General features: G+C 37.6%; 1 protein-coding gene across 4 annotated transcripts in view; it reads right to left on the bottom strand.

Annotated features, from left to right (window-relative positions):
- Positions 1–21,549, bottom strand: part of DYM (dymeclin) — a 268,960-nt gene that overhangs the window by 229,755 nt on the left and 17,656 nt on the right. For all 4 annotated transcript variants that reach the window (XM_090285536.1, XM_090285535.1, XM_090285537.1 and 1 more), the window contains one exon: positions 5,733–5,785. In XM_090285536.1, coding sequence (XP_090141662.1) covers positions 5,733–5,785 — 53 coding nt within the window. The remainder of the gene's footprint in view (positions 1–5,732; positions 5,786–21,549) is intronic.

The following is a 21,549-nucleotide window of genomic DNA, read 5'->3' as shown; positions in this document are numbered from 1 at the left end:
GTCCTCTACCTTCTCCCTGCTTTATTTTTCTGGAGCGTCATCATTATATAAAATACATGTATTTATTTATAGTCTGGCCTCATCACTAAGATAGATTCATGAGGTCAGGGACGTGGGTCAGTCTGTTTTGCAGTCACACCCCCAGCTTCTAGAATACAGGCTATAATATTATAGGTGCTCAATAAATATTTGCTGGCTTAATGAATAAGAAGAAAACAGTAGTAACAACAAAATAAGAAACAGATTATACGGAAACCTAGGCAGAAGAACTGAATCAGAACTGTCAGAAAATTTTTGGTACACAAGCATCATTTGTGGAGAATAGGAAAACCAACCATCTATTTTTAAAAAGAACAGAATGCACCTGGGAAAAATTAGTATAATGAAAAGAGAGTACTTTGACATACTGGAAAAACTAGGAAAGATGAAAAATAAACCAAAAATGCAGTAACAACTAAAAGATGCATTAGAATCTTGAAAGACAAGAAGTGTAATACATAAAACATTGAATCAAAAATATAAAGGAGGAACTACAAGAAAAGAACAGAGATGAAGAAAAAGAAGATACAGAAGGCAAAGAACAGAGATCCAATCTGAATGTTACAGGTGATGATGCCAAGTTGGAGAAGAAACTAAAAGAAGTAAAATCAAAGCCATAACTAAAGAAGACTTCAGAACTGAAAAAGACATTAACAAACTAATAAAAAGACCTCATCAAATTACAGGCACAATCATAAAGAAAAAGTATAATGAGAAACATTTAATCATAATGGTTAAAGGGAAAAGTCTTGTGAAGAAAGAAACAAAAGGAAATTAAGCTCTCAGACTTCCTCTTGGGTTAGTACTGTAGATGCCACAAAAGAACTGATGACCTCCTTCAGAGTTTTGAAGAAAATGACAGGGAAGGAGTTTATGCACAAGGAAGCCGTCTGTCAGGCTTGCCTGACTCCTGAGCCGTGCACCAGTGGAAAACAAATCCAAGGAACTAAATGGAAACAGCAAACGGAGAGCTGAAACAACATAAACACGTTAGCAGCTGCCTGGTGCTGAGGAGGCAAAACTTAAAAGTTAACTCCCACCAACTTAGAGGGACTCGGTTACTGCCTAGGACTTTCCATTGACAGCCCTGAGTGGCCACGCTTGACAAGTAAGAACCACATCTCATGACTAAGAGCTATACCCCAGAACTAAGGAAAACTCAGAAATGGTAATAGGAGACCCAGAAGGAATGGAGAGAGAGAAAGGGGCAGGAAAAAATATCTGAAAAAGTTGTGGGAAAGAAAACCTTCCTGTATTTCTCAGTGTTCCTGTAAAACAACAACAACAACAAAAAACCAGCTTCGCCTCCTGGGTCAGGGAAACATATATGCTATAAAAGTGAGAGAATGTCTGCTTTTACTTCTAGAAACATTCCACATACCATAAGGATTAGAACTGCGGCCCTGTGTTTAAAACTTCCTTATCTCACCAAAAGCCAAGCAGTTACATCACAAGATAAGCGGCTAGGCTGGCTCCAAAGGTGCAGCAGAGACTAGAGTATCATCTTCCTGACTATCTACATTTCAGGGAGGAATGAGGTCCCAGAACTTGGAAACACCTCTAGGTCTAAAATGCCAAGACAAGGAGGGACTGTATCTGGCTCCAGAAGAGATTTTATTTACATACCAAAGGGCTGAGTAAAGCGGAGAAGAGGGGGACAGCTAACTCCTTCCCCTTTATTAGAAGAAAAAAACATCATATACACTCTCCCCCAACTATTCACATAAAACAACTGACCTGGCTCTCACAGCATTGTCCGAGCAGGTAGGAACTAGGACAAAGGAGAACCAATGCACTTATTATTTACTGTGTTGTATTTAATAAGAAATCTTGGCTCTCACCCAGAAAGCCTTGTGTGTGCATTCAGGGAAAAAAGGAATAAAAATGAACATAAAAAGCCCAACAAAAATAATGGTCACAAACTTCCCATAATTGATGGAAAAAACATTAATCTATGCACCCAGAAATATCAACAAACTCCAAGTAGAATACAAAATAAATTTTTTAAAAAAGTAAGATAAAGAGAAAATCTTGAAAGCAACAAGAAAAAAATACTCATCGTTTTTATAGGGGAGCAACAACACAATTAAACAGCTGTTTTCAGACTTCCCCTCTGAAAAAAAGGAGACTGGAAGGCAATGGAATGATGCTGTCAAAGGAATAAGAAAGCACATCAACCAAGAATTCTGTATCTGGAAAAATCCCGCCTTCAAAACTAAAGACAACAAGGAGGGTGGTGGGCAACTTTACAGTGGTGAAACCTGACTAACCACCCTGACCAAGTGATCAAGGTCATATTATCAGTGACAGCTCACGTTAATAGCACTTACTCCTGATATGATGTGTTGAGAACGGTACTTCACCTCTGCCCTCCAACAGACCCATAACCCCAGTGTAACCATGAGAAAAATATTAAACAAACTCAAATTGAAGAACATTCTGAAAAATACCCTAACAGTACTCCTCAAAACTCTAAAACATCAAAAATAAGGAAAATCTGAGAAACTGTTGCAGACCAGAGGAGGCTAAGGAAACATGATGACTAAATGTAATGTGGTATCCCGAATGAAATCCTGGAAAAGAAAAAAACATTAAGAGAAAACTAGTGAAATATGAATAAACTGTCAAGTTTAGTTAATAGTAATGTACCAGTGTTGACTCTCTATTTGTGACAAATGTAACATATTAATGTAAGATGTTAACAATAGGAGAAGCTGATGAGCATTATATGGTAATTCTATATATAGCTTTGGAACTTTTCTGTAAATCTAAAAGCTATTCTAAAATTAAAATTTTATTATATTGTAAAAAAATCTCAATAGATGGATTTAATAGCAGATGACATATAACAGAAAACAAGATTAGTAAACCAAAGACAGGTTAAAAGAAAATATACTCCCGATGGTCAGAGAGAAAAAAAAAAACACTGTAAAATCCAAAAAGAGAGAGAGAGAGCATCTAAGAGGCATATGAAACACAATAAAATGTTAAAAGAAATATAACAGAGGTCCCAGAGGAAAGGAGAAACAGAATAGGACAGAAACAGTGTATAAACCAATAATGGCTGAAAAATTTCCAAAACTGATGAAAGACATCAACCCACAGATTTAAGAAGCTCTATAAACCTTAAGGAGCAAAGAGAGAAAGAAAAGAAAACTGCTCCTCAGCACATCATTCTAAAATGCTAAAAACCAAAAGACAAGGAGCAAAACTTTAAAATATCCCAAAGGAAAAAAAAATTCCATTATTTTCAAAGGAAAACAATAACACTGACAGCTTTCACTTCAACAAAAAATGAGAGAAGCAAAATAACAGAAAAATATTTCTAAAGTATGGAAAGGAATTAATGCCAACCTAGAATTCTACACCCAGCGAACATATACTCCAAAAGTAAGAAATGAAAACATTTTCAGACAATAGAATTTGTTGTATTTCTACCTACCCGTTAAAACTGATAAATGTTTACATTTATTGACATGAACAGAAGTTTCTGAATACTGCTAAATAAAATAATACCACTTATATAAAGTTGTGCATATAAATCAAAATAAATAGAATACTCTGAAAAAAATCTAATCACAAAAGATTAGTAGTGATTTCCATATTTAAAAAAATTTTTTTAATATAAGAGAGAGGGGAAGAGAGGGAGAAAAACATCAATGTGCGAGAGAAACACTGTTTGGTTGCCTCTTGCATGTGCCCTAAGTGGGGACCGGGTCAGCAACCTAGACATGTGCCCTGACCAGGAATAGAACTGGCGACCTTTTGATTTGTGGGACAATGCTCAACCAACTGAGCCATGCTGATCAGCGCAATTTCCTGTATTTTAACAGTATCTCTGTATTGTTGGAATTTTTGGCATCTTTTTTGTTTCGTTTTGTTTTTTGCTGTTCCCAAAAGTATTTTTAAATATATAATGACACATTTAAATATAATCCAAGTAAAAAACACATTAAAATAACGGCAGATAGTATGTAAATGTATATCCAAAAATATATAATAGAAGGCAATACACAAAATTTTAACGATGGCTATGTCAGGATTGTGGAATTATGAACAATTACTGACCTTTTTTATAGTTTAGTACTTTCCATATTATATATTGTATAATGAGTAAATATTACTTCCAATTTAAAATGTTATTTTTATAAAAATCAAAGGTCACCTTAAAAGCCATCATCATCATAAATATATTGATATTGTTGTTACATAAACTCCTTTAATTTTCAGCATCAAACTGCCACATAAGGTTTCTTCTTAATAATATTTCTTTTTCTCCCTTCCACTTTTTCACCTATCTCCCCTACCCCACTCCCATTTGGCAACCAGCAAAATGTTCTCTGTAGGAGTTTGTTTCTATGTTATGTTCTTCAGATTCTACATATATGTGAAATCATATTATTTGTCTTTCTCTGTCTGACTTATTTCTGTTAGTATATAATGCTCTCTTGGTTCATCCTTGTTGTCACAAATGGTAATGTTTCATTTTTTATGGCCGAGTAATATTCCACTATATATTAATGTACCACCTCTTCTTCATCCATTCATCTATCAATGGACACCTCTATTTAGCACAAGATTCTCTAGTCTATGGTTGTGACTGCAAAATTCAAGGCAACTACTATAATAACACCTCTATCATTACCAATATAATTTGTTTTTAAAAACAAAAATATTTCATCAAAGACTGTGGCAAGGTAATTTACATGGAAGTTAGCCATATAGCTTACATGGAGCTTATCCATATAGCTTAATATAAGGACAGAACATCACTATCACTTAAGAAGCTACTGTACACTCAGCATTTTGTGAATACACTATCTCTAATTTTCAAAGCAACAATGCAATGCAGGTAGAATTATCTACATTTTTAAAAGCATACACATTCCTTTCCGAATGCTACCAACTTGAAAATAAAGCATTTGAGAAACAAGACCCAAAAAGAGTGACATTTGTTGTTATAAACAGTGAATGGCAAGATACTAGATATTATACTGGATATTTCATATGTTATCTGATTTTTCCTTCACAAGAATCCTGAAATTTAGATGAGAAAATTAAGACTCAGCTAATAAGTAGCAGAGCTGAAATGAAGATCATACAATGATTTCAGAGCCTTTGCACTTTACCATAATATCAAGTTGTTATTGCCAGTTCAAAAAGCTTCCTAATATATTTTTCTATTAAGGAGGGATAATTATTCTGGTTAACGTAGCCAACAACAGCAAACACAGTCAGTGTAGTTGGCAAGTGACAGGACAAATGATCCTATATTTTATATGAACTGCCCATGCAACTACAAAACTAACTTAATATTCTGTTTTATCTCTGTATTGCAAAATTCACAAAAAAGAATAAGCTGAGTCTATGGTTTAGAAAAGTCTACTACCACTACTGCAAATTAATCAAGCATGTGTCTGTCTTATTGCTAATGACTAAATGGTACATTCTAGTGGCATCAATGACCACCATGAACAGAAGTAATTATTACTATTACCATCATCAAGAATACATCACTTCAAAAAAAATAAATAAAAAAAAAAAAAAAAAAAAAAGAATACATCACTTCATTAATTCAACTTATATTACACTATCAAAATTTATAACTGAATATTTCAAATAAAGGCACACACACACATACACATACCTACATATGCATACACACACATGCACACTTGTTTTCCCCCTCTTACCTAAAGACCTGCAGACTGAAATAGTTGCCTCCTCCAAGAGCTTCAAGTCAGTACTGGAGAGAGAAAAGAAAAAAGATAATAATTATAATACTAAATATGTACACACTTACCAATCAAAGGACTATATAAAAAGAAAAAAAGAAAAATAATTTAGAAGGAAAATATCTATTTGGTGAACAATAAAATCAGCAAAATAAAATGAAGTTTCTATTTTCAATATAATTAGGAAATTTACTATAATTCTCAATACAAGATTCCTAAAAGAGAAGAGCTTGGGGCACCCTGCCTTTCAGGTACTCCCGCAGGGAGGAAGGGTGGGGTTAGGGGGACAGAAAAATTTGATAAAGACACTCCAAAGTACAGAGCAAAAGGCTGGAGCCCCATCTGCCTGTGTGCAAGGGCGGTACTGGTCATGGGATTATACTTATTTAGAAAAATGCCACTATTTTTAGAAGATGGGGATTTTTCAAGTAGCCATAGAAGAGTTGCCATCCTTCCCTTCCTCCCCTCCCCTTCCTTGGTCACTACCATTCACCCATCCCAGTGGGTGTGAAATCAAGGGAAGGAAGAAAAAATGTAGATAAGCAATTTGAGGCTTCCAAAGAGTTTAATATTCCACAAATCGGAGATACAGGAAGAACAAGAACTAGTTCTAGAGTCTGGTGACTGGCTTAAAAATTACGTGTCCTTTTCTGCTAATACACGTGGCACAGCTAATCCTCCGAATGGGCAACTCTTCTATGGCTACCTTAAAAATCCCTGCCTCCTAGGGTTCATTGCTCTTGCTGATGAAGCACACTTTTAAAAAGAAAGGATCCATAAGCATTAAGGCATCTGACAAGAAAATATTAGAAAACCTGTCAAAGAACACTAATTGCTTTAGCCGTCTCTAGAACTACACTGTCCAGTATGCTAACCGCTGGCCACATTAGTGTGAAATGAGGCGAGTCCAAAGTGAGATGTGCTGAAATATAAAATATACACCAGATTTCAAAGAAAGAAAAATCCTTCATTATTAATCCTTATGTTCATGAAATAATATTTGGGATATATTAGGTTAAACAAAATATTGTATATATTATTAAAATAAATTTCACCCATTTCACTTCACTTTTATCATGTGGCTACTACAAAACTTTCAAACACGTAAATGTCTCACATATTTCTAATAGAGCTGCTCTAGAACCTGTCTCCCACCAATTAAGACAGTATCATGTATAAAAAGCATTATACATGGACATATAAACAAAGCTAAGACCCACTAACTATTTCAGTGGATAGGCCAGCATTTTAAGAACCTCAAATTATATTCATATTCTAAAAGATAAAAATATTTTCAAAATTAAACCCTTACATTTCATCTAAGATTAAAAATTTTTAACCAAAAATAACCTTGAAATAACCTATAGTAAAGTGTTTACAGGTATTGGATATTTTTAGAGTGTCTGCCTGCCTCACAACACGTCTCTGTCTGCTGTCCTCCTCACCCTTTCTTCCATCTTCCCAACTCCCCCTCGGGGTGAGCAGAGCCAGACTGGCCCACTCCACATGACCCCACCCCTGGCCATAGGTGACTGGGTCAGGGATAGACCTAATGTAAGCCACACCAGAGTCTTGGGGAATTTAGAACTGAGATGGAAAAACAGGTTTTCTGATGGCTGGAGCCTGGATGCAAAGCTGAGGGTATGGGAAGCCATCCTCCACCCACCAAGAAGCAGAGAAAGCCAGTTAATAAGGAAATGAATAAAAGAGCTCTGCAGAGAGAAGCAGCGGCGAGAACCTGAAAGGCCCCTCAGGATTCCGCTGGCCTTGGGATTCTTGGGGCCAGTTCTTCCTGAAGCCTAGCTGTGTTTCTGGTCTTGGATTATATTAGACAGCACCCTGTCTCTTCATCACATAAACTCTTTCTGGTACATGCTAAATCAAATTGATTTTTGTTAATAACCAAAAGGTTCTGATTAATAAATCACTGTGGTCAGATTTAATAATACACATTAGTAGCTGGCAAGAAGTGGGAACTATGAATTACTCAGTTTATTGGTTACTCAAGCGAAAAAAAAAAGGTATAAAATGCAAAAGATTGTAAAGAGCTTTATGAGGTTAATAACTAGACCACATGCATAAAATGTTTTACTGGTGCTTCTACTTTCTTCAGTCAATAACACTCTCAAAGCTGGCTGGAACCAAGAGCTTCAATTATATACATGTGACTATAACCTTCAAAAACCTCTGAATTTGTTCATTCAACAAACTACGTGGATGCCCAGGACATGTTGGGCTCTGTGAAAGATGCTGCCTCTGTCTCCAGGCCACACGGAGGAAAGCAGCAGACAAGACTACTGGGTGCAGGGGAAGTGTGAAAATCAAGACCAGCCCTGTGCCTGAGCTCATAGGAAGTGCACCCAACCTACCTTAGGAGCTGGTCAAGGAAGGCGTTCTGGAGGAATTAACTAACTGTCCTGAGCAAGCTGAAGAAATCAGTTGGGCAGGGCAAAGGAGAGGGCTTGCACACACAAGGAATAGTATATGCAAAGGCATGGCAGTCACACAGAGCCTGGCATGTTCTGGGAAGCGGAAATTAATCATCACTGGAGAAATATACTAGATAGTTGGAATACAGAATTCAGTTTCTCAACTTGTTCTCAACAGAAAGGTTCCCAAAACAGGTTTCTGATTGATTTCTAATACAATATTAGCCTTAAAAATTGATTGATTAATTTCACATGTGTTAGTGAGGTTCATTTGTACATTACATCTTCCAGGAAACCTTCTTTGATCACCGAAGACCAGATGAGAAGTCTGGTTTCTGCCCTAAAAGCAGCCAACCATAAAATGAAGCACACGGTGGCCAGTAGCAAGATTGCCCAATTATCTGTCTGTGGGCCCCACCGAGCGTGGGCTCCTGGTTCAACACAGCGTTCCTAGCCTGGTACAAAGCAGACACTTAACAAAAATGCACTGAGTGAATGAACGTCAGACACTTCACTACCAGAGAACAAAATTATATGGACACCCCCCCCCCCCACCCCATTCCTCAAGAAACACGCAGCACTCTCCCGCCCTCAAGGCAAGGTCTGCCCCAAGTTTAATCCTTTATTAAAATATTTTTTAAACACTCATTGAAGCGGTCTGGAAAGGCTGGGAGTTACCCCACTTCTCCAGGAAAGCTCCCTCTGGGGGGTAGGCACCGCTGCCTCCTTCACCACCACCACTTCCGGTCACCAGCGCTTGGAGCGCCCAGGTTATAACTCCATGAGAACAGGGAAACATCTCATTCATCCACGCACCCCCAAGCGTGCCTGGTTCCGTGGCTCAGCCAGAAGACAAATAGTTGGTAATCAGCTATCAAATAAAGGATTCACAGAGCTCCGTTTGGGCAGTGTCCCTGCAATTTCTGCACTCTGAAGCTTTACTTATTTCTACAAAGGAAATCAGCCAGGCACACCCCCTGCCAAAAGCAACACACTGATTATTATAATAGAATTCCTTTCCTCCAGCCTCTCCATCCTCCAATTTTCTAAACTTCTTGGAACATTTTAAGAATAATCTTCTTTCCCATTTGCCTGATTTAGAGCTAAAATGAGGTGGCTAGCAACTGGGGTGGTTGGTAACTGTTGCTGCGTGTTACAGGCATCCATGCACAGCCTGCTTTAGTTAAACAAATGAGCTCAGATCTTCTGGCAGCAGGCAACTAACAAATCACCATTTGCAGTAAATAAAACTAAAATGGTGCCGCAGAATATGCCAATGTTTCCAAGACAATTAGAAACTGAATGCTGTTTCTGAAGGTAGATTTGGGGCACTAGGAGCATACAGAAAGGGGCAAACAGGCAGCAGTCAGATATTCATACCAATCCAGATTAAATGAATAAGCACCACAAAGAGTATTTCTAACTTGCTGTATATGTACATACGCTCCAGAACTCCAGGTCAATTTGAAAAATGTCAATAATGGGAGAGGAGGGCTCAATACTTAAAAGTAGCCATCTGTTACTCTAACTTTTGCTAAGTGAACTACACCTAGATAAACAACCAAACTGATGTGAGACCAGGTGTGGCTCTGTCTGAAGCAACCTCTGATGTGACAGCAGACTCCCCCTTCTCAGCCTGCGTATGTTGCATCCCAGCAGCAACATAAACAGATGAAGTCACAGCGCAGGAGCCTCAGTTTGGCTGGAGACACCCAAATGAGCGATGAGACCTATAGGCCTGGAGAGCTATGCCCATGAGTCACACACATATATCATCCCATGAAAATTTGAAACCAGTCTAGAAATTTTTTTCAGTTTTAAGATTCTTCAATGGGTTTCTCTGAAGATAATTCAACAAGGAAGTGGGTATTAAAATTTTCACAGGTAGCCCTGACCAGTGTGGTTCATTTGGTTGGGCGTCGTTCCAACCAAATGGAACCCATGACTCCGTTGTGTACACATGGGCCCAGTCCCCGGCTGGGGCTCCTGTGAGAGGCAACCAATTGATGATTCTCTCTCTCACATCAATGTTTCTCTCCCTCTCCTTCTCCCTCCTCTCCCCCCTAAAAATTAATAAATAAAATCTTTAAAAGAAGTTTTTTCACAACTATAGGGAAATTCGTTGTCTTTTTTTTTGAGGGGGAGAGAGAGAGAGAGAAACTGATTGCTTGCCTCCCATATGTGCCCTGACTGGGGATCAAACCCACAACCTTTTGGTTCACAGGACGATGCTCCAACCAACCAAGCTACACAGACCAGGGTGGGACATTCTTAAACATTACCACTGCCATCTCTGGACTATACTCTAAGTTTGTTCTCTCCCTCACTTTGATTTCACAAAGGGAATCTCCCCAGGAAGAGATCTGTCATCAACCTCAGCCTGACACTATCCACGTGTTTCTATGAGAGCGTTCACAACAAAGTTCCCCAATGAATACCAACAATACAGCTGAATTATTTCTAAGTTATATCTCAAAGAATCAATGTAACCACGCCACCTCTTCTGAGTACACCAAAGTACATCATGACAAAGTAAAGTACCTGGTAAGTGTAGGTAGCAGAGAAGACTGGCAAGGTAAAAGAGAGCAAAAGGAGTTTGGATTTTTAATCGTACATAAAACGGGAGGCCATTAAGCACAGAATCAAAAACGCACACTAACAAAACTCTTAAAGCAGCAAGCAACAAGGTGCTCAGGTACACAATGGTTAAGTGTCTGACCCTGGCTAAAACCATCTTGAGATTTAGAAAAGGGAGAGAGAGAGAGAGAGAGAGAGAGACAGAGAGACAGAGACAGAGAGAGAGAGACAGAGAGGTGGGGGAGTGGGGGCGATGTTAATAATAATAATAATGCCTGTGTGGTGAATTTGATAAAGCCCAGCCTTGTATCACAAACACTACTGTCAAGTGTTGGCCCAGCAAACCTGGATAAACCACCAACAGTTACTAAAGCAGGACACAGTTGATCAAGTACACAATCGTTACAAATTCTAGTTTAATTCTACTCAAGTTATATACCAAATTGGAACACCCGGAAGGGATACTAACAGGAAGAGCAGGGAGTGTCTCTGCATCACTGGACTCACTAGCTAGTCACTTTTAATACTTAAACACCGAGTGCACTACCTCTCAACTTAACCATGGCCGTCCATGAACAAACTCACGCACACCAGCGGCATGGGTTTCCAATCATGTGGGCTAGGTTACAAAAACAACGAACACCCCTGGTATAATGGAAAGAGGACAGATTTTGAAGCCACATAATTTAAGTTCAGTTTTCTCATTTCCTATAGTTGTGAGGACTACCTGGTACTGTATGGGAAGTACCCAGCATATAGCTCAATAAATGTAAGTTCCCTAACCCGACGACAACAATATGCAAAACCACAGCACCAAACTTTCCAATCTGCATGTTTATTTACCAACACCTCTTACAAGTAATTTGCCGGTCTCCCCCCATCCCCCCACTGTGGAACGAAGGGAAGAATAAAACATACTTAGCAATTTTTGGAGTACTTTTATTCTTTGAAATAGTCTCAAATAGCTGTATCAAATAACTATAGGTGATGTGCTTTGATTTTATTTACGTTGTTTCACGATAGGCAAAACATAACCCTAGTGGATTACAAAGGAAATCAGTATTCCTTATTCACCCAACAAAACTCCGCAGTATTAAGTAACTTTTAATAAGTGAAAAAACAGAAGTTAAATCTAGGTATTTTTCTTTTTTAAAAAAAGGAAATGGTTTTTATACTATATTATTGTAAAAATGAACCATGCTAAAACCATTCTGAAGTAACACTACACACCTATCAGAACTGCTAAAATAAAAAGAGTGACAACATCAAATGCTGGCAGGGATGCAGAGAAACTGGATCTCACATACATTACTGGTGGGAATGTAAAACGATACAGCCACTCTGGAAAACACTTCAGCAGTTCTGTATAAGACTAAACATGCATTTACCATACAGCCCAGAAACTGCACTCTTGAGCATTTATCTCAAAGAAATAAAATCTTACATTCATACAGAAACCTGTACACAGAGGTTCATAGCAGCTTTATTCATTAGAGCTAAAAACTGGAAACAATCCACGAGTCCTTCAATGGGTCACTGTTTAGCCAAACTATGGTACCTACACAAGAGAACACCACTCAGCCATGAAAAGGAATGAACTATTGATGATGACACAAGACAATCCAAACGGAGCTCAAAGACACTACACTGAGTGAAGAGCCGATCGCAAAATGTGACATACTGTATGATTCCACTTGTATAACTTCCTTGAAATAACAAAATTATAGAGATGGAAAACTGATTAGCAGCTGCCAGGGTTAGAGATTGGGGGGTCGGGTGGAGAACAGGTACAGTCATAAAGGGAAAGCGCAAGGGAGCCTTGCTGGGAAACAAATATCTTGATTGTGGTGGTGGTTATAAAAGTCTACACATGTGATAAAATTACACACAGTATATATACACATACAAACGAGTGCATGTATAACTAATTGCTGAAGTCTCAATTACCTTTGTGGATTGTACCAATGTCAACTTCCTGGTTCTGATACTGAACTACAGCTCTGCAAGGTGTTCCCACTGGGGGAGACTGAGTGAAGGATGCCAGGGGCCTCACTATACATTTTCTGCAACCTCCTGTGACTCTATAATTACTACAAAACAACAAGTTTTTAAAATTGTTCAAAAATAAAGCTAGCTCTGGCCAGTGTGGCTCAGTTGGTGGAGTGTCATCCCGTAACTGAAAGGGTTTGATTCCCAGTAAGGATAGATAGGTTGCAGGTTCTATCACCAGTCCAGGTACATATAGGAGGCAACCAATCAATGATTCTCTCTCGAGTTGTTTCTCTCTCTCCCTTCCTCTCTCTCTAAAAGCAATGAAAAAATGTCCTCGGGTGAGGATGAAAAATTAAAATAAAAAAATAAAGCTATATAACCTATACAAGTTACATAAATATACACATTTTTACAATACATGTACACAATTTTGCATGATCAAGATTATGCTCTATGAACAGCTTGATAACTGGCTTTAACCACTTAGTATGCTGTGGATCTTCTTCTATGTCTTTAAACATATGATTATTTTTAATGACTATATATTATTCCAGTGTACAGATGTATCATTTTTGTTTATCTACTCGATCTCCTTACTGGACATTTAGGTTGTTAGAAATTTTTTGCTATTATATAATTGCACTGGACATCTATACATACATATCTTTCTACACATATTTCCGAACTCATTCAATTATCTCCTTAACATAAACTCTAGAAGTGAAATTGCAAATTGCATTCCAGAAAGATTTCACCAATTACCATTCCCACCAAAAGTGCATAACTGGTTTATGAGCCCACACATATTCCTAAATTTGCAAAATTCCAAACCCAAATCACTGACACCAAATCCAGTGATCTTTATACTCAAATAAGCATGTGCTGACAGTAAGCGAGCATAAGAACCTTCATGATAAATACAGGTCTTTTTTCCTTTAAAATGGTCTAGAGAGAGGAATTCATAAACGACGTATATCTAACTGGCAAATTATTATCATGCCGCTGTGAATTTAAAACAAATCCTATTCAGCACCATCTAAATTCTTTCACTATACCAGGCAGTCAGCTTTTGAATTACACAACGTGGGGGATGGTGTACATCAAGGACTACTGTACAGAGAATTTATGATCTTTGCATTTAAACTCCACATTACAATACTCTGGCATGACAAACAACTCTGGCCTTACCTTCAAGTATGATATAGTGCAGAGGATAAAGCAATGTTCAGCAGTAATACGGGGAAAAAATAGCAAATAGATGATTTTATTAGCCACTTATGCAGAAAATGTCTCCAAATGTCAGCCACAATTCACAGGTGACAGGAGAGAAGGGAAATAGCCCTGGCCTTGATGAGTAGATCTGCTGCCCCCCACAACCTAGGGAAGCCCTGCCATTAGTTCGTGAATGAAAAAAGTTACAAGCCCAGAACTCAGTGTCAGAGCACACATCCCTTCATTCATCAACACTGTTCCATTGTTAAATGGCAAACGTTTTCCAAAACTGACCAATAAACAAGAAATAACAAGTTAATTTCATATGAAGCTTGAGTTGAGAATTCAAGTGTCCACAACCAAAATAAATATATAAAATGGGTCATAAAATAAACTAAATACCTATTCCTGGTAACTGTCACATATGAACATATGTAAGAGTTATTTACAATATTTTAGTAGCTAGTGTAAACAGGTCAGTACAGTTGGCAAGTGAAATACTACTTGAGTTAACGGAAGCAGCACCCTTAGGCTGATAACAGATGATGTGTCCCAAACCAGGGAGCCAATACGCCTGAACACCAGAAGAAACTGTCTGTAGCCCTAGAGCAGTTTCTACCATTCAACATGTTTTTTCTTTTGCATCCTTTTCTTTTCTACCAGCCCATCTGTCTCATTCTTCATCTAGCCACACTGCGGATTGTTAAGTAACATAAGAAGCACGATGGCGTTGACCCTCAGGAATTAAAGAAAGAAAAAAGAAGTTGAATAATACATAATCTTAGAAAAGAAGCTTACCAATTTGTTGTAGAACACTGCAACCTAAAAGAAGTCTTACTATCATATTCTCGACTATAGAAGTATTTGGGTTCCCACATAACAGATTTTTAAAAATTGTTTACACTACAGAAATAATTTATTTTTAAAAACTAAAAGTTCCAACCAAGTATACATTTACCAGAACTTCATTAATTTAAAATCCACTAATTTAGAATTTGGGGTTTTTTGGCTATAATTGGGTTGAAACTGACTTTTATAATTTAAAAAGGTATTTTAACAAGAGAGGGAGATTTATTTAACCCTCTACAAAAAAAGTGCTTAAAGACTTTAGCATAATAATTGTTGATATGCAAATAAATTTGCTTATTAGATATAACTTGCAATTTGTATAGACCTATATACTGTTCAAAGTTCTCTCACCTTGATTATTTCATTTAATTTCTTTTAAAATTCCTGAACTTGACTGAGGAAACAGGAGTGTCCTCATTGTACAGGTGACAGAAAGACAAAGAAGCTAAGTAACCTGTCCAAGATCACAATACAAAAATAAACACACCTAATTTTTAGTTTAATACTCTTCCAATATGAACAGTATTAATTTAGCTACTTTTTTACTAAAGCAAACCCACATAATATCATTCTAACATACCACTAACTGCTTGGAATTTCTATACAGACCTAAAAGGAGTACTGTCATACATCTGTGTTAGGATTAAAATCATGTAAAATGTATGTGACCGATAAAGAACTGGAGACAACAAAACCTGTAAGTCTAATAAGGAAAGCAGAGGACTTTCTGGTAACTGCTATGAAATAATAAAAATGTAGTTTTGTCAGGAAGCTAAATTTTTAAATTACATATTCTTAATTCACAGATTTCAGTAATTCAGACTGGTTTTATTTTACTTGTAAGCACATCAATCTTATATGTGAATCTCAATAATAAAAGATGATAAACTCATAGTTCATATCTACTAATGAAAAGCAGATAGTAAGACAGTTGCTAGGGGATTTAAATTATACATAGATTTCCGAACATAAATTTTCTGAACAATCCCAGTAAATATAATTATGAGGCTTACAAAATAAACACTGAAAATGCTTAAGTCCCTCTTTTGACTGAAAATTTTGCCATAAATGATTTCAAAATTGACATTATATTAACAATGTCATTTTCAGCCGACAACATACATACTCTGACAAATTACATAATGTTCGTCAGTTTAAAACACAATCTGAGCAAATCAACAAGTAACCATTCAGGAAAGTATGGAAGCATTTCTGAAGAATTTTTCCCCCTTACCTTAGCAAAGACAGAATTATAGAAATCATTCACAAAACTTACTAGAATCAGCCCATTCAGTGGTTAAACTGTGGGAATGTTACTGTTTTAAAAGGGCCTATTCATAGGAAAAGTCAAAGGATAAAAACGGCACATAAATTTATTATAGCAATTTTTAATGTACCCAACAGAACCAAAAAGGTATTTGTATTCATGTGATTCAGAGGCAGTCCTATAGGCTGTCATTCAAGTGCCAAAATGAAAGGAACTGTAACTATTAAAGTGTCAAAATTACAGCAACTACCATGCAAGATAATATTGTATTTATTTTCTCAAGAAAGTAACAGAAAAAAAAAATGACTTAAAAATTTAGATTCCAGCCAACACAGTGAGAAAAAAAAAAGGGTGCACAGGAATAAAACTTATTTGTCCCTTATTTTAACGTTTTAAACATGCTAGTTATAATTCCCCCTCCCCTATGAACTTCTGCTTTAAGGGAGAGATCAACCTTGGGCAAACTCAAGCATCTTCTAAAATGATTTTGCATCAAAAGGTATAAATGAAGGAACTTCTTTTGGTTCCTCAACTTGAGAAACTAAGATGCCAAAAATGTCTCAAATTATTTATTCCCTTAGTAAAATGACCTAGGACACTCTTTTGGTCACTGTTCAAGTAAACCCATGTAGAAGGAGTTAGAAGAGGGTTTAGAAAACAGTTTAGCAGTTATCCCAGGCCCACCTCAATGGCACAGTGGATGGTTTCAACATGAAAAGGTCTAATAAAATTGTACATAAAGTGCGTCCAAGATTATAAAAATATAGACATGAAGATAGGCACCAAAAATCCTATGAAAAAAATTAATTTTACAACCATTTAATTGTTCCTGTCAGTTAAAAACTTGTGATCTAATTCAATAAGACTCTTTTCCTGTTTCTCAACCAAGAAACAGATCAAGAAACTCAGAAAGGGTCATCCAGGCAGCTCCCCTTAAACAGAGAGAAGACACACACCACTCAAGGCAAGCTTAAAACAATGTAATTATTACATTTACATGGTAAATATAAGTACTTGTTAGTATGACCTATTGCTTTGAAAGCACTTCAAAATACAAATTTATAATATAGTGATTCTTTTCTCGAAGATTATCATATAATTTGGTGTTGCAGCTCTTTAACCATTATTTGAAGCTCCTCCTGTGATTATCCTTCCAAATAGAAATTGCGCAGCATGATAGCCAGCAGATCCATCTCTGAAGCTACACAAACCTGGTTTAAATCTGGTCCACACCAGCTATTAGCTGTGTGACCCTGGACAACCTTCCTAGTCCTCAGTTTTCCCACTTACAGGAACAATAACAGTACCTATCTCGTAGACTGGATATGAGAACTGCAGGAGGAAATGTACCAAGGCAGTGAGATGAGTCCAGCACCTGGCACACAGTAAGTGCTCAATAAATAACTGCTAAATTAAGGTAGATGTTTACGCTAGCCTAGCCTCTTAGCTGAATGTACATATTGTTTATACTGTAAGAGGGAACCCTAAAAGAAAAGTCAGAGTGGTCACTGGAACCTTACATGCTGAAGAGAAACGAAAAGCATTTAAAAGAATTGTTTTTATAAAGTAAAACAAACTAAAGTTTAAAAAATATAGTGACATGGTGTATACATACAATGAATATTATTCAGCCTAAAAAGGAAGGAAATTCTAATATGTGCTACAACATGGATAAACCTCGAAAATACTGTAAGTAAAATCAGCCAAACACAAAATGACTAATATTATATGATTCCACTTACAGTTACAAAGAAGAGGCAAATTCACAGGGACAGAAGGCAGAATCGAGGTTGTTACAGAGGGGCTGGGGGAAGGGGAAATGGAGAGTTATTTAAGGGGTACAGAGTTTCTGTTTTGAAATGATGAAAAGTTCTGGAGATATACAATGGTGATGACTATACAACATTGGGAATGTACTTAATGCCACTGAATCATACACTTAAAAGTGGTAAATTTATTTTTAAAAAATGAAAGAAATGGTAAATTTATGTTAATTTTACGACAATAAAACAAACAATGTGAGTAAAATTTTTCCATATTATAGGAGAGTTAGTAAATTACAGCAGACTAGGCTCAATTCCCAAATTAAAACATGCTCATCTCTGGAATACCATGCACATAAGAAACCTTTAACATGGCCAAACGACCCTGCTCAACCACACTGGGCTTTTCCCATTCCTCTAACATGCAGAACTTATTCCTGCGTTAGGTCCCTTTTATCTGCTCTTCCTTCTATCTGGAATGCTCTTTCCCCAGGATCTGTATGGCTCACTCCCTGCCTCTGCTTAAATGCTGCTTCCCCAGAGAACCAGACCAAGATCTAAGAAATCTCCTGCTTGTATTTCCTCCCATTCTGTCACTCTAAATGACCTTACTCTGTTCTTTGTTTTTAAATTACATTTGGAATTTCCAGAAATGATTTCATATATTTCTTTCTTTACTTGTTTACTGCCCAACTCCTCCACTAAAATATAAGCTTCATGAGGGCAGGGACCACACCCCTCCTGTTCACTGTAAGACTTCTGGTCCTTCAAAATAGCACCTGGCAAATGGGAGGCATGCAATACTATTTTTTGATAAATAAACTTTAATAATTCATATTTACTAAAAAGAAAATATATAAAAATCATTGATTTTTAAAAAGTTACATAACAGTAATACAGTATAATCTCATATTTGCAGGGGAGAAAACATAAATACCCATGTCTAGCTACAGGTATGTGCATTTCAAAAAGTATGGAAGAATATCTCTATGTGATGAGAATACAGGACTATTTTCCCTTTTGTTTTTGTATTTTCTAACTTTTCTTTAATGAAAGGCTTGTGTGAATTTTTTTTAAAGACTATTTTACCAGCAAATCTACTAAAAACTCACTCCACTAATATAATTAGGGATATGCACAAAGACTTTGCAATAAGAAGTTCATCAAGTTTTATATAAAAACATGAAAAATAAGAAACAAGCAAAATGTTCAACAGTAGTTAAATCACTATGTACATCCATAAGATAGAACATTCTACAGCCATTTAAAATTATGTTGTAGGAAAATACTGACAGGAGGGAAATATGAGTTAAAGAAACAATGTATAGAATATGATATAAATATTTTTAAATGAGAGAACTGAAAGAATATACATAACATGTTAACAATGGTTACTTTTCGCCCTGGCCAGTGTGGCTCAGCGGATGGAGCACCATCCTGCAAACCAAAGGGTCGCCGGTTTGATTCCCAGCCAGAGCACACGCCTGGGTTGTGGGCCAGGTCCCCATAGTTGGGGGTGTGCGAGAGGCAACCTCACATTGATGTTTCTCTCCCTCTCTTTTTCTCTCCCTTCCCCTCTGTCTAAAAATAAATAAAATCTCTTTAAAAAATGGTTATTCTCATTGTTATTATTTTTTTTCCTTCCTTGTGCTTTCCTGTATTTAACATACTGAAAATGAATGTGCATTACTTTGGTACTCAGAAAAATCAGTTTGAATGTGCCAAAAGCTGCCTTCTTGCCTTATTTGAGCACCATCTAGTGCTCAGTACACATAATACAATTTTCATAATGCAGTAAGATTTCTAAGAAGTAGCCTTTATAAAAAGGGCCTTGTATAAGCACAAAGACAAATATTATTAGATTCAGTGTCTGGCCTATTTTTAAACAACTGAGCAATTAATACGAAAGAGTCATAGGATTTTTAATCATTAGCATAAAGCAGTCATAAGAAAATTGGTTAAATTTCTGCTGCTTATTTTCATCTCTCAAATATTTTAGACTCTCAAGACAGAGCCCTTGCTCTTTCCTAAATTAGTAGGTATTTATTCCTTGAAAGAAGAAGAAAGTCAAACACTGCACATTGCCTTATGGTGTCTTATCCTCCCCACAAATCTGCATGGTGGGCATTATGATTTCAATCTCACAGAAGCACCCACAGGCTCAATGACATGAAGCAGCTTGCCGAAGTTCAAAAAGCTAATGAATGGTGGAGCTGAGGTGCAAGACAAAGTTTGTCTGGCTTCAAAATTTACGCTCCCTCAACCATGCTTCACTGCTTCCATTCCCCACACATCACTCAAAATCATGCTCCTTTAGGCAAAATGACTCTCATTCTTACTAAGCATACACGCTGTCACCGCAGCGCTCAGCACTGCTCTCAACTCTAGAACTCTAAGCTCATTAAGTGCTAACGCTCAAATCAAATATCAATCTAAAACAGAAAAACTTTTGCAATGTATTAATTTATGTGCCAGTAAGTGTCTGCTCGCTGGACACATCCATTCCACACGGATGCAGGACTTCCTGCTGCCGGTACAAGCACAGAACTTCAGACCTTCTTCACCTGGTGGTTGCATAACCGCAGTTGCGTCGCGTTCGGTTTTCCTGCCTTACTTTCTCTTCCTTCCTGCGCCTCCCAGGCTATCACTTACCCCACCTAAAAAGTCGTCGTCGGCAGCCGTTCGTCTCGAGAGACGATGGTGTAGCTTCTTAAGAGTCTATCTGCACCTCCGAGAATGGCTGTGCAGTCCGACTCGGGAGTGACACGGTATCTGTCTCCTCCCGTGTTGAATCGACATCTTGCGATGACGCTGGAGTGTCCTCTCCCGTGAAGCTGAAGCTACAGAGCCTGGGCAGGGTGATATGGAGGGTCTGCTGTTGCCCATGCAGCAGACCCCCCCTCTCTTCGCAGCTGAAGGGTCCAAGGGAAAGACGGAGTCAATACAGCTTGGCTTCAGGTGCGCCGCAGGAGTTGCCGGTGTTGACTACAACATCAAACCGCCTTAGGGACTCCGGCTCCGGATTTTCTGTCGGGGTTTACTCCCTTAGCCTTTCCCCTGAAGAGGTATGCCGCAAGGCAGCGGAGGTTTTTTGGTGTCAGAGTTTTCCTTCTCTGATGTACCCTGACTGGAAGATCGAACCAGCGACACTTAGCTCGCAGGCCGACGCTCAATCCACTGAGCTAAACCAGCCAGGGCATACCTAAAAAGTAATCTCCTTAAAACAATACTTTCCCAATCCATTCAACAAGAACCTATAAGAGATCAGAATTCTAATCCTCAGCTTTCTAACAGGTGTGCCAAAAATGGGCAACAGGCAGACAGATTTTGATGTCCCCATTCAGCCCTCTGTGGTCAGAATCCCCACACCCTCCAGAGCCCCCTGAAACACCATGAAATACAGGGGAGGGCAAAAGAAGGTTTACAGTTGTGAGAACGCAAAACGTAAGAGTTTATTCTTACAATATTATTTATTAATTATTGTATTATTCATTTGTATTACAACTGTAAACTTCCTTTTGCCCACCCCTGTGTGTTGGGAAGTGCTTTCAGTGTTCCCTAAAATATGTTCCCAACCTATTACACTTGTTTCTCACATCCTTCCAACATAAACTGGAAGAATTAATGGAAGTCATTTGGTCATACTTTATTCACGGCACAAGAATCACTTCTACCTGTATGTATAG

Source organism: Furipterus horrens, unplaced genomic scaffold (assembly GCF_987537825.1).
Source record: "Furipterus horrens unplaced genomic scaffold, mFurHor1.1.pri manual_scaffold_8, whole genome shotgun sequence".
NCBI lineage: Eukaryota > Metazoa > Chordata > Mammalia > Chiroptera > Furipteridae > Furipterus > Furipterus horrens.
Note: the sequence above shows the minus strand (reverse complement) of the source record. Positions and strands in the feature narration are given on the sequence as shown.